A 14,063-nucleotide genomic window follows, 5' to 3' on the forward strand; every position below is an offset into this window, starting at 1 on the left:
TCGGCGAATGTTGTCGATGAAGGCGAAAGATGGCCTGGAGCGAATGCACATGATAGTGCCAGCCATGGCGACATCGTCCGCAACATTCTCAATGTCGCGGCGGGACAAGGCTTCGGCGACCGTGTTGAGACGGCCGGGGCGGTACTCAACGGTGAAGTCGAAGCCAAAGAGCTTGCTGATCCACTGGTGTTGCGGAACTGTGGAGAGGCGCTGGTCCAGCAAGAACTTGAGGCTGTAGTGGTCCGTGCGCACACGGAATAACCGGCCCCAAAGATAAGGCCGCCAGTGGCGCACCGCCTGAACCAGGCCAATAAGCTCGCGCTCATAGGCCGCGAGCTTGTGATGACGAGCGGCGAAGGGGCGGCTGAAGAAGGCGAGCGGTCCCTCGCCCTGGTGGAGGACGGCACCGAAGCCGATGCCAGAGGCGTCGCAGTCCACCATGAACGACATATCAAAGTCCGGCATCTGGAGGACGGGTCCCGTCGTGAGCGCCCGCTGGAGAGCCTCGAATGCCGTAGTCGCCTCCTCGTCCCAGGAGAAGGCGTTGCGTCGAAGGAGACGCGTCAGTGGCGCGGCGACGAGGCCGAAGTCCCGGATGTACTTCCGGTAGTAGCCGACGAGGCCCAAGAAGCCGCGGAGCACCCGCGGTGACCGCGGGATCGGCCATGCAGCGACGGCGGCGACCTTGTCCGCGTCCATCGCTACCCCGTCCGCCGAGATGACGTGCCCCAGGTACGTGACGGAGGTCATGCCGAACGAGCACTTCGAGCGCTTGAGGTGAAGACGATGCGCTCGAAGCTCGTTGAAGATGATGGGCACGTGTTGTAGGTGCTCCGCCCAAGATGCACTGTAGATGAGAATGTCATCAAAGAAAACAAGCACAAAGCGGCGCAAGTATGGGCTGAGCACGTCGTTCATCAGGGCCTGGAAGGTCGCCGACGCGTTGGAGAGGCCAAACGGCATCACCAGGAACTCGAAGTGGCCATGGTGAGTGCGGAACGCCGTCTTCTCGATGTCGTCAGGGTGCATGCGCACCTGATGGTAGCCCGAGCGAAGGTCGAGCTTGGTGAAGAAGCGCGCTCCGTGTAGCTCGTCCAAGAGCTCATCCACGACGGGGATGGGGAACTTGTCCTTGGACGTCAGGGCGTTGAGGGCGCGGTAGTCGATGCAGAAGCGCCATGTGCCATCGGGCTTGCGCACAAGGAGCACCGGGGCGGATAACGGCGATGTCGAAATCCATATGCCGTGCGCGAGCTTGACCGCCACCTGACGCTCGAGCTCGTCTTTCTGCAGCTGAGGGTACCGGTACGGACGCACGGCTACAGGTGTCGTGTCCGGCAGCAGGTGGATGCCGTGGTCACAGGCCGCGCGGGAGGGAGGCCCTTTGGCTCTTCGAAGATGTCGTTGTGCTGCTGCAGGAGGTCGGACAGGAGGGGGTGCGCCTCGTCCAGTGCGGCCGCTATCAACTGGAGCTGTGGAGTCACCGCGTCGGAGCCGCCGATGCGTGTCCACTGAACGCGACGGCCGCCCTCGCGCCAGAAGATGAGGGACAGCACATCCAGGTCCCAAAGGATGGGGCCGAGAGTGGACAGGAAGTCGATGATGAGGATGATGTCGTACCAGCCCAGGTCGATGCCGACGCAGTCGATGGAGAACGGCTCATCGCCGATGAGGACGGGAACCTGCCGCGCCACCCCCTGGCAAGCAAGGCGGTCCCTGTTGGTCACGGTGACGCTGAACTGATCCGAGCCCGTCGGTTGGAGTGCAAGGCGGCGCATGGCGTCCCCGGACAGGAAGTTGTGCGTCGAACCCGTGTCCACGAGCGCGGTGAGACGCTCCCCGTTGATCGTCATCGGAAGCAGCATCGTCTTTGTCGTCTTGATGCCAGCCATGGAATGAAGGGAGACGACGAAGGCAGTCGCGTCGACCGGCCCGTAGGTCGTGACGCCAGCCTCGGAGAGTGTGGTGGCGTCGAGCTCCGCGGTGAGGGCCTCCACCTCCGCATTGTCGACGGTCTCCAAGAACACACGTGCGCACGTATGACCCGGCGCATACGGCTCGTCGCAGTTGAAGCACAGGCCCTTGCGGCGCCGCTCGAGCTGCTCGGCCGACGTCAAGCGCCGGAAGGTGCGTGTCGGCGTGGGGGCAGCCGCAGTAGCGGCCGGTAGGGCGGGGCGTGTCGGGGTGGCGGCCGCCGGGGCGGGGCGGGGCGGGTCGGGGACGCGTGCCGCGGCTCGGGAACGTGTGCTGCAGGGCGTTGGCGCGCTGCTCGTACGCGCGTGCGTAATACATGGCCGTCTGCAGGTCCTGGGGGTCGCGCAGCTCGACGTCGATGCGGATGTGGTCGGGAAGGCCGCCAACAAAGAGCTCGGCGCGTTGGCGAGCCGTGACGTCAGGCGCATGGCAGGCCAATGTCTGGAAGCGGTCGGCGAAGTCCTGCACCGAGGTGGTGAAGGGAAGGCGACCGAGCTCGGCCAAGCGGCTCCCACGTATGGGGGGGGGGGGCGGGCGAACCGGAGGAGACACAGGTCGCGAAAGCGCTCCCACGGAGGCATCCCGCCCTCGTCCTGCTCGAGGGCGTCGTACCATGTCTGGGCGGCGCCACGGAGGTGGTAGGAGGCAATCCACGTGCGGTCGGACGCCATGGTCCGCTGCCCCCTGAAAAACTGGTCGCACTGATTGAGCCAGTTCACGGGGTCGACGGTGCCGTCGTAGGTGGTGAACGCCAGTTTGGTGAAGCGGGGTGGCTGCTGCACGTGTGGCGAGGCCGCGTAGGTGCCCTCGTGACGACCCAGCGCGGCGGAAGGAGAGTGCTGCAGCACCACGGAGCTCTCGGCATACGGATCAGTGTACCTGCCGAACCCCCCTAAGGTGGGGGCGGGTGGCTGCAACATCGTCGGCTGTAGTGGCGCCGTCGTGTAGGTCAGCGTGTCAATCCATGTCGGTAGCAGGGACGGCGACGGCGGCCACCGGACCTGGGTGATCGGCAGGCCCTGGGGCGCGACAGTGGCCGGGGGCGGTGGTGGCGGGGTTGCGTACGGAGCCTGGAGGAAAGTCCGGAGGTTCGAGACCGCCAGGTTGAGGTCGCAGATCGCCGAGGACATCTCCACCGGGGAGAGGACGGGGGCGGGTTCGGCCACGGGACCGGAGGCGGCCGGACCTGAGGTGGCCGGTGGCGGCGGTTGCTGCGAGGTGGCGGGGAAGGCGGTGTGTAACGCCCCGGACACACCAGCCGGCGGTTGTTACTCCTGGCGGGATCTAGACTGGCCCCACATATCAATACTAGTCTTTTCTGCGCAGGATCTAGACTGGCCCCACATATCAATACTAGTCTTTTCTGCGCACTTTGTCCTCACTCATGCGCACCCGGGATGAACTTCCCGGTCGTTCATCCATCCTAAAACTACTCCAAGCTGAGCACGCTTAACTTGGGAGTTCTGTTTGAATGGGCTCCTGAAAAAGAAGGAATTCCTTATTGATATGAGTAGTCTATATCCCTAATGAGCCAGGCTATCACACGGTGGTGACGGCGGCGGTGGTGGTGGGAAGGTCTGACAAACTCATCGAACCGAAGCTACCTGATACCAAATTGGTAGAGGCTAGGGTTCTACCAGGTCTCGGACGTAGGTTGTAGGGGTGGAAGTGCGGGCTGCGAGGTTGGGGACGCCGTCGCCGGCGGTTGGGCGCCGTCGCGACGTGAGAGAGAGAGAGAGGTGGCTAGGGTTTGGGGCTCTCGTCTCCTGAGGAAGACGACAACAGAATATACTGTTTATTGTCTGCTTAATATCGAAGGGGTTCATGTGTTTATATAGGAGGACAGCCTCCACTAAACCCTAGATAACTTGGACTCTAATATAACTTGGACTCTAAGATAGGTAAGATAACTTGGGCTAAGCCCGTAATTAACCCTGCCCATTGAGCCTTCTCCGTTGGTACGTTGTACCGGTCATAACATGTGTACAACTAGACTATGGTCTGGGTGTTTAGCAGCCAATTTGCTCACATTATCAACAGTCTGAAAAGGTACCCTGTACCTCCTTACTACTACTGGATATGTAGGGAGTATTTTGATTGGTCAAGACAATGGTTTGACCAAGAATGGCTCCATCAGTGTAATTAAACATGTAATTTTTTACTAGCCAATCAAAATATGCCCAGTATATTCCTGGCGCTTAGCTCAGATTGGTTCCTCTTGGAGATTTAGTAGTGTGCGCCTGACGCATATGCTGGGTGTTTCGTTTTCATAAAAAATGCTATGCTACGCTTATGTGTCCTGACGTGTTCATTTTTTTGCCGTCCTATAAAGGACGGACCCAGTGCATAGAAGCTCCCACACAAGGTGGGGTCTGGGAAGGGATTATAGGAACCTAGTCTTACCCTTGCTACAGTGCAATGCAGAGAGGCTGGTTCAAACCCAAGAGACCTCTTGACACAAGTGGGGAGTACTTCACCACTACGCGAGGCCTGCCCTCAATACTCCCTCCGTCCTATAATAATATTAGACATTATTACATTTAATATATGAGTGTGTGAAGTTTAAGTTTTTGACCAATTCACCAAGGAATATTTTGGCTGCTTTTGACAGATTGCTTACTACTATTGGATTGGATGTCAACATTGAAGGCAGCATTTGTTAATATTGGACAAATTCATTATATCATTTTCTTCTTGTTCTGTGTCATAATTCCCATTCTGGGAAGAGTTGGAAGAGAAGCGGGAGCACCAAAAACCACCACATCGCTCTTTCCTTTCTTTTGGTGCTACCTTGTTTTTCTGGGGATGGGGCTGGGGTGTATAATAACCCTTCTTTTGAGTATGCCAGGGAACAACTCCTAGCTTAATTTAGGTACAATTCATAAAAATGATAGAGATCATAAGTATATTGGATGTAATAACGTTTATATTATGGAATAGAGGGAGTGCCTCTCTAGTCTAGCAATGCACTCTAGTGAGAGCAAGACCGCAGATCAGATCAGTGGACTCGAAAATCATGTGCACGACGGTCAAAATCCATTGCAATAGAATACCGAAGTACTTCTAGCAAAAGGCAATCTAATGGTGGTTGGTAACCTGGTACATTCATGATTCATTCATCTAGCTAGTGATGAAAAATCAGAGCTCCTTTTTCACGGCCAAGCTTGTCATGGTCACGATAGAATATGGCAAGTCTTGGTCTTGCAAGACTTCGTGGCAGCTACAAATCGCATACACATAGCTTGGCACGCACTGCTCTTGCATGGGTGTCGCTCCGAGGTACGCACGAATCTTGCATGATGCAGCTCCCAGGTTCACGTCAAAGAGATTGCGGGTGGCACGCTGGGCGCTGGACAGGTGCGGCCTCTTTGGCACACTTTCTTTTCAGCCTTTTGTACTCTTTTCGCTTTGGAGTTTGAACCAAATGTCCGGATGGTTTATTTGATCGGGCTCTCCACTAGTAGAAAACAGGGCATTGAGCCAACAACATTTGACCCGGATTGGATATAAACCGGTTCTAAAGGGTCTGTCCGCTGGGCCCCCTCCCTGCAGCAAATGGCCGGAAGGCCTTTAGGACCGGTTTGTAACACAAACCGGTCCTAAAGGTTTTTGGATCGTTTGCTGCAGGGAGGGGGGCCCAGTGGACAGACCCTTTAGAACCGGTTTGTATCACAAACCGGTTCTAAAGGTTTTCTCATTTTTGCAGCAACTGCAGGGCCCCGTTGTCAGACCCTTTAGCACCGGTTTTTGACACAAACCGGTCCTAAAGCCCTCCTCTCCTTCCTCCCTGAGCACCCTATATTCCACCCCATTTTTTCTAGCTCGAGCTCAACTCCATTTTTGCTCTGTCCTTCCTCTTGGGAGCTCTAATCCATCCCCATTTTTCTCCACCATTTGTCAAGATTGTTGGCACCCATCGGTCCTACGGTTAGCATCAACATTCCCTCTTCCGGCATTGCAAGTTTTGCTCGTTTTCTTGCTCATTTCATTTTTGTTGTGCTAGCTAGGTGTTTGATGAAATGCCTAAGCTAGAGAGAGTTCATCATTTGTTATGTATACATATGCAATTTGAGCTCAAATTTAATTATGATTTGTGGTTTTTTTTAGTGTCGCGCGCCTTGTCCCCTTCCTCACCGCCGTCGATCGCCCCGTCACCGACACAACCTTGGTGAGCCTATTGTTTTTATTTACCAAAACAAATTTTGATTTGTATGATTTACATATTTACTTGTATATAATTTTCTTATTGTGTAAGATTTTTTTTATATGTATAGCGCCATGGTTTTGATATCCGTCCCCGTTGGCCCTCGTCCAGTCTATGATTCGGATGTGGTATATTATCTTTTATAACTACATATTTTCAATCAATTTTTGAACGACTCCGGTGATGGAGCTGAGAATATAGAAGATGTAGTATATGAAGAAGTGCCCTCCGGAACAAACTCTGCCAATGTATATCTCAAGTCACTGTTGACGCAACAATTAATTTGTATTGCACTTACTAACGAATCATTATTTTCCCGTTTAGGTGCCCTCCGGAACACCTAGCGCAAGTACTGAGACAAAGTCAAAACGAGGCCCGGCCGCAAGGTTGAAAGATACTGCAAGGTACTCGATCGATAAAGTTGCTGCTGATGGCAAACCACTGGAACCCCCAGAAACTTATCGCAAATTTGTAAATCAGTGCGGAGTTGTTGTAAGAGACCTGGTCCCGATCAACTTAATAGAATGGAATAAGCCGAAGACCGGCGCCAACGTTGGAGCTACTTATGTCGATGACAGATTGAAAAGAGTGCTTTGCGACACGGTCTAGCTAAATTTCAGCGTAGCGGAAGATAAGAAGAAGAAAGTCGAGGAGTGGGCTTTGAAGAAGATGGCCACACAATTCCAGAGGTGGAAGAAAGACTTGTGGAAGAAATATAAGGACGAAGATCCAGTTTTCACTGGGCACCTAGTGAAGATAAGAGACGCTTGGCCTGATTTTAAGGCGTACAAGAAATCGGGTGTCTTTACATCCCGATCAGCCACAAATACAGAGAATGCAAAGAAGAAGAAATATCACCATATTTTGGGGTCAGGTGGCTACATGACTGCCCTGCCTAGGTGGCGACGCTATGAAGATGCGCTTCTGAAAAGAAATATCATTCCACAGACACATGACTGGCCCGATAGGTCCAAGTTCTGGTTGTTCGCGCATGGGGCAACGTTGGACGCTGAGACTGGGATGATTGTTGCGGAGGGACCATGGTCGGAAAAAATAAGACAAGTCGTATCAGATCTAGAGAAGGCAATAGAAGCTGTTCGAAAAGGAACTTTTGTTCCCGATAGAAAGAACGACGAGTTGACGAAGGCACTCGGGAACCCCGGAAAGTGGGGACGAACACGAGGCTTTGGAGCCACTACCCCGTGGAACCAAGGGTTTCCGGCGGACCTTGGCACTTACAGAAGCTGTGGTAGAAGCAAGAGGAAGGCGCTGGAACGGATAGCGACATTAGAAGAAAAGGTGTCGTTTCTCTTGAAGAAAGGGGGACACCCTGTACCTGACACTGAAGAGGAGGAAGAAGATCCTGCACCTGACGCTGATAGGCAGCAATTAGAAGACGATCCTGTAGCAGATGTCGTCCCATCTCAGCATAGAAGCAGCGTGGGTTCCACGCAGCTGCAGCTAGAAGACGGTCCTGCAGTCGAACCGTCGGCGCCTCACTACCCCGTGGATGATGTCACGGAGAAGACAAATTGTGAGATACATATGCCAATGGGGAACATATCCTTCATGGTGGCGTCAGGGTATGCTTTACCGAATCAACCTGGAGCAACCTACCATGGTGGTCAGATTCCAGCATCCCATGCTCGTGTCGGGTTGTCAACAATTACGCCGGGATGCCAGTCAATTGAGCTTGATATTCCTGGAGGTGAAGGTGAGAAGACACTGGGAGAAATGGAGCTTGGTATCATCTTGTGGAAGAAGAAACACATCTTGTTTCCTAACGCGGCGCCAAGGCCACCGACTCCTCCAGGTACAATTATGCACCACCTCCAACAATTACTGAATGTTGCACCACATGTAAGCCTATTTTTAATAGTTTTTTCACTTTCGTACAGAGAATGCACGACCGCCAAGTCCACCCCCCAACGCACCTCCAAGTCCACCCCCCAACGCACCTCCAAGTCCACCCCACAATGAAGATAGGGAGCCCGAGGCCGAGTGTCCATCGCCTGTGCACTCCAGTGAGCCGACGGATGCGCGCACTACGGGTACGGCAAAGCGGAAGCTGCAGTTCAGAAGAAACGGGAGTCCTCCCAAGAAGAGAGAAAGGAAACCCAATAAAGTCAAGACTCCCCCGAAGTTACCAGGCCTGATGACTCCGGAGGAACTAGACGAGGCCGTGAAAGCCAAATACAAAGCATGGTTCGCACGGTTTCCCCTGAAGCCCCCTCCAGACATCTGGAAGGAAACTCTGAAGAACGTACCAAAGTGGAAAATTGAGCGCACCATCGACAACTTATATTATCCTGAACCGCCGCCACCGCCGCCCCTTTCAGACTATGGACGGTTCATTGAAAAGATGCACACCGCACAGATGAAGCAGGCGGAGCAGACGAAATGCGGGAAACAAGTTCCCCAGCTCAGACAACAAGAAGCACAGTCAATTGCCCCGCTCAAGGTGTTATCTGACCAGGCTTCAGTGTCCGGTCCACGCATGGGCGACGTAGGTTACGCTATTGATGATGTGGTATATAAATATAAGCCCGAGCAGCCTCTGGTCGAAAATCCTAGTGCTCTAACAACCCAACTATGGAATTTACATGGTTGGTACTTGGAGGCCGCAAGGCAAAAGAGAGACTGTATCATGGCGGCAGTTCAGGATCAACACTACTTCGGAGAGTACGGTGTGGAGGTTGGGTTCGATGATTTTTTCCAGATGTACAATCACCGTGCCCTCGACAAAGCTATCGTCAGCTGCTACTGTTTGTAAGTGATTTATTTGTGTAATTTAATTATTTAGTTAAGCTCGCGTTCATTGCCCGTATAATTATCACTCACGAGACATTCTTTTTGTACGCTACTATGCAGAATGAAGATTCGTGAATTCAGGCTGGCAGGAATCTGGGACTTTGGGTTCATTGACCCGTATTCGTTTCATCAAGAGACAATAGAAAAGTTCAACAAGGATACACCGGATGATTTGCTAAGGTTTTTGAAGCGACAAAGTACCAAAAAAGAAATACTTTGGCCCTACGCATTCAAGTGAGTGTTACTGTCTTGTACACATTCCATTTTGCTTACCTGATGTTAAGTGTAATTGATGAGTATGCATGACTGCGTGTGTACACGTGCGCAGGTCCCACTTTATATTGTTCATCATTAGAATCGATCAAGGAGTGGTTGAAGTCTGGGACCCGTTAACCTAGGACGCTGACAAATGGAAGAGCGCGCGTCAGATGCTTCAAAGGTATATATATATCGGCCTCTTTCGTTCATCGGCCTCTTTTTCGTTCATTTCCTGATATCAAGTAAGTAATAATTAACTCTTGTATTCATTTTTCTTTGTCGGCCAGGGTTTGGCAAATGTTCATCAAGGAAGAACCCGGTACATGGGCAGACAAGCTCCACTTTCAGATTAACAAAGTAAGTAGTACTACGTACCCTGGTTTCAATACCATTACCATTCTCTTCATTATTATTAATTTGACTGAATTATGTTCTCATATATAGGGCGTCCCGCAACAACCACAGGGCACTGATTATTGTGGATACTACGTTTGCGAGTACATTCACAGGATTATAAATGAGAAATCCCGTACTTCCAGAAATCTAGAGGTACGTAACCAGATCTTCATAACTTTATTTATGTTGCCATCAATTATGTTAGTTTTGTTCATAACTTAATTGTTTTCATCTACTTCTTTTAAAGCTACAACGAAAGCGGGCGATGCTAAGACCAATCCAACGTTGCAAGGCAGTTGCAGAGGAATTGGCAGGATTTCTCCTCACACAAGTCATAGATGAAGGCGGAGAATTTTTCCATCCTATGAACCAATAGCCAGCTCCCTTCTCTATGCAAGTATAGAGCTATATATAGGAAACAAACTTCAAATTATGTAATGATAATCGGTCCAGTACTTCGTGTTACATGTATATATGTACTTTTATATGGTGCATTAACATTTAACCGCAAACACGGAATCGAAGAAACACTTAACCGCAAACACGGAATTGGTGTTTCTGGATACGTGTTTCCGATTACGTGTTCGTAAAAAACGGAACACGGACACACGGAATCGGAAACACGGAATCGGAAAGACGTAAACAGAAATACGGAACTGGAAACACGTAAACGAAAACCCTGAAAATACGGAACACGGAAACACCGAAATACGGAATCAGAAACCCTGAAAAGAAAAGGAAAAAAAAAAGAAAAAAAAAGCATTAGGACCGGTTGGTGTTACCAACCGGTCCTAAAGGTCCTCCGCCTGCGCGCACTTTTCGGCGCCCACGTGGAGGCCTTTAGCACCGGTTTGTAAGAGACCGGTGCTAAAGTGGGGGGCCTTTAGTCCCGGATACGTAGCACCGGATGTGTATCCGGGTCCAAAGGCCCTTACCAACCGGTTCTAATACCCCTTTCTCCACTAGTGCTCCGGTCCTTCTCACACTATATACTGTCAGCCATCACATGATTCTATCCGTGTCACTGGCTGTTACTTTCTTTATTTATATTTTTGTTCTAGTTTTTCTAGTGTTGTCACTCGTCATGGTAAAACAATCGTCACCGGTGACACTGAGATGTTTGAGTTCTTGAAGAAAAAGAACAAAACATTTTCTTTCGAGGATACGCCAAAGACGTACCATAACTTTATAGAAGGCAGAAAAATATGTACAAGAGATTACATCATTTGCTAGTTAGGCATCACAGGTCGATCCTAACCCATCCCCCGCTTCACTAACTTAACTCTACTACTCAATCATACGAATCACTCTAGAAGCTCCTGCAGAGTTTAGTTCCTAAGGTCCTCAAAATGAGATCCACCGTACCCCTTTCGTTCAGGACAACACTCCTATCAAAAACTCTACCATTTCTCTGTTTCCATAGACTCTAGCTGACAAGCATAACTAGCGTGTCAAAGCCTTTACGGGTGCGCTTGGTGATTCGCTTCCGAGCCATCGATCATCACTCCACAAGAGTTGCCTGTTGAGTTGGACACGAATGTGGCTCCAAACGCAACTTGGAGAAGCAAAGGAACCATACCTGCCTCCCGAAAACACATTGAATCAGGATATGGTCGATCGTGTGCTCTTCTTGGTCGCACAAGCAGCAAGGCGAGGTATGGTCTTGCAGCCCGTGTCGTGCCCTCCTATCCGACGTCCACAACCGGTATTGCACTGCCAACCACATGAAGATCCCGCATGACAATGGGGCCCAACTCTTCCAGATGGCTGCATAAGACTGGAATCTCATTCCTCCTTCACATAACATCCTATAAGCACAAGATGCCGTGTAGACTCCTTCCACATTCCAAGCCCAAATCAGCCTATTCTCGCTTCCTAGGTTGATCTCCACTTCGATGAGAATCTCCCTTTTTCTGGCAATAACATTCCAAGAACAAAACATTAAGACGTTCCTTTTTTCTAGACTAGTAAGCATGCACGTGCAACACACGAATAACCGTACATAAAAAATTCCTTGTTCAAAAAATGTTGGTGGTTTTGCAAAATTGTTCATAAGTTATAAAGAAACACGATTTGAAAAAAATGGTCAGCAAATAAAATCATGTTCATGATTTTTATAAAAATTATTGTATATTAAAACATATTACGGGAACCGAAAAAATGTCCATGAAATTTTAGAAAATGTTCACCAAAATACAAAACAAAAGGGAAATTTAAAATTTGTTCCCTACTTTTAGAAAAAGTTCATTGATTTAAAAAATGTTTGTCGAGTCAAAACTATGTTCATGAATTCAAAAAATGTTCATGCATTTCAAATAATGCTCGTAAACAAAACTAATGTTCGTTTGATTTTTTATTAGTAGTATAGATGTTTATTTTTTCTAATGCAAATAACCCTCGAAGCCCACACCCACCCCCGAAGCCCACTACAGCCGTCCCAACAACCCACCCCTGAAGCCTACTACAGCCGTCCCCCAGGGCAGGCCGACACACACCTCCGAAGCCCACACCCACCCCGAGCCCACTACAGCTGTCCCAACAACCCTCCTCAAAATGACTAAAGCACCCCCACCTCCAATACCCTCCACTACATGCACGCCGGTAATTACCTCGAACCTTCAGCCCCGTTTTCGTCATTTCACCAGCACACTCACACGCGGCGGCGGCTTCCAGAACACTCACACCACACACACACTCGAAGCAACTCACACCACACAGCAGTGAGCGGCGGCTAGGGTTCTAACCCACCCTATCCTTCCTCCAATCCAACCCAGCCTCCTCCTAGATCCGATCTCCTCGACGACAACCCGTCGCAGCTCCTCGTCACCGCCGCCGCCAAGAAGGCCGCCGATGAAGAAGGTGTTCTCCCGCTTCAAAACGGACGGGGACGGCAGGATCTCGCCCCCGGAGCTGGCAGCCGTGTCGCGCGCCATCACGCCGCTGGCCACCGACTCGGCAGGGGGCCGGGAGGTGGCGTCCATGATGGACGAGCTCGACACCGACCGCGACGGCTACATGGACCTCGGCGAGTTCGCCGCCTTCCACGGCCACAACCACGGGGAGCGCGAGCAGGACGCCGAGCTGCGCGATGCCTTCGACGTCTACGACAACAACGACGACGGCCGCATCTCCGATGCCGAGCTCATCAAGGTCGTGTCTCGGATCGGCGAGGGTCTCCTTGTTCTTGGCGTGTTGGCGAGCAGAGCGCATACACCGCGGTGCGCCCCGAGTGGATGTGGTGGGAGGAGGTGAGGAGAAGGGAACACGGGGAGCTGCCTGCGCGGCGCTTCCAGGCCCTCGCCCGCTCGCGCGCCGCCGCCTCGCTCGCGCTCTCCAACCGCAAGGAGATCGCCACCCCGCACCTCGGCGCCGTCAACTCCCTCTAGGTCCTGTTCTCCCCCCTCGTTCCTCCAATCGCACCCCTATCACTGCCTCCCCAACCATACGCCCCCGCATCAGCTGCGCGTAGCGCACAGATCAGCAGCAGTATTGATTTTGTGTGTTAATCCGTCGAGCAAATAGTGGAGTGTTGTCTCATTAGTTGTTTGTTTTGGCATATATAGTAGTCAACTCCAGTAGTTGTTTGTTTTGGCACTATAGTAAGGTCTGCTTGTTCTTGCCGTATTGCATGTGCTAGATAGCTCCTATTCAAACTTGTAGATGTCTGCGTCAGTAGGACTTATACTTAATTTTTAAATTCTCTATTTTGTCATGTGGGTTGATGACACCAGTTAATCATGCTCGCTCTGTGTGTGTGTGTGTGTGTGCCCAGGAAGTGACTTATGATGCATTGACTCAAGAAATAGAAGAGATCTTTCTATTTTTTGAAGAGATCTGTGCAGAATATAGCTGGGTACTATTATACCTGAAGGTGACTATGAGTTCTTGTTATCATATAATTCATATCTGGAAAAGGTAACAAGACTCATGTTGCTTGCAAACTGCTACAGGGTTACCATTCCTTGCAGTCCTATAGGATAGCTCATGTATTATGGAATCAAGGGCGTAAGGTTCTGGCGTTGGCGCTGCAAAGCCGTATCAGCGAGGTGAACCTTGATTTCTTATGAAGCTATTTTTTAGCATACATTTATGTGGACTAACATATGTTGTCCTTCTCCTTTCAGGTTTTTGCAATGGATATACACCCAGGTATATTGTTGGTGTATCATAATATCTGTACAAAATTGTCTTATATTTCCTGCTGTGTTTAATACCAGGGTTGCTCTTTAGCTATATGATGTTTGGCTTTTCCACTAAAAAAATAGCTACTCCCTCCAATCCATATTATTTTCGCTGATTTAGTACATGATGTTTCCTTTTTTTATCGAATGATGTTTAGCTTCTTCTACTACCTTCGTGGAAATATGTTTTGCCGCCTTAACTACTACATATGGGTCTGCTGCTTGGGAATATGTATGTA

General features: G+C 50.7%; 1 protein-coding gene across 1 annotated transcript; it reads left to right on the top strand.

Moving 5' to 3' along the window:
* Positions 1 to 12,493: 12,493 nt before the first annotated feature.
* LOC123405681 (probable calcium-binding protein CML16) lies at positions 12,494 to 13,029 on the top strand. Its single transcript, XM_045099282.1, has 2 exons — positions 12,494 to 12,838; positions 12,937 to 13,029. The coding sequence occupies exons 1-2, from the start codon at positions 12,494 to 12,496 to the stop codon at positions 13,027 to 13,029; spliced, it is 438 nt and encodes a 145-aa protein (XP_044955217.1).
* Positions 13,030 to 14,063: the final 1,034 nt, after the last annotated feature.

The sequence above is a fragment of the Hordeum vulgare genome, chromosome 6H, assembly GCF_904849725.1.
Source record: "Hordeum vulgare subsp. vulgare chromosome 6H, MorexV3_pseudomolecules_assembly, whole genome shotgun sequence".
Classification (NCBI taxonomy): Eukaryota; Viridiplantae; Streptophyta; class Magnoliopsida; order Poales; family Poaceae; genus Hordeum; species Hordeum vulgare.

Coding starts and splice junctions, on each gene's coding strand:
- LOC123405681 (XM_045099282.1), top strand. CDS start 12,494: ATGAAGAAGGTGTTCTCCCGCTTCAAAACGGACGGGGACGGCAGGATC. Junction 12,839..12,936: donor TCCTTGTTCTTGGCGTGTTG/GCGAGCAGAGCG, acceptor CGGCGCTTCCAG/GCCCTCGCCCGCTCGCGCGC.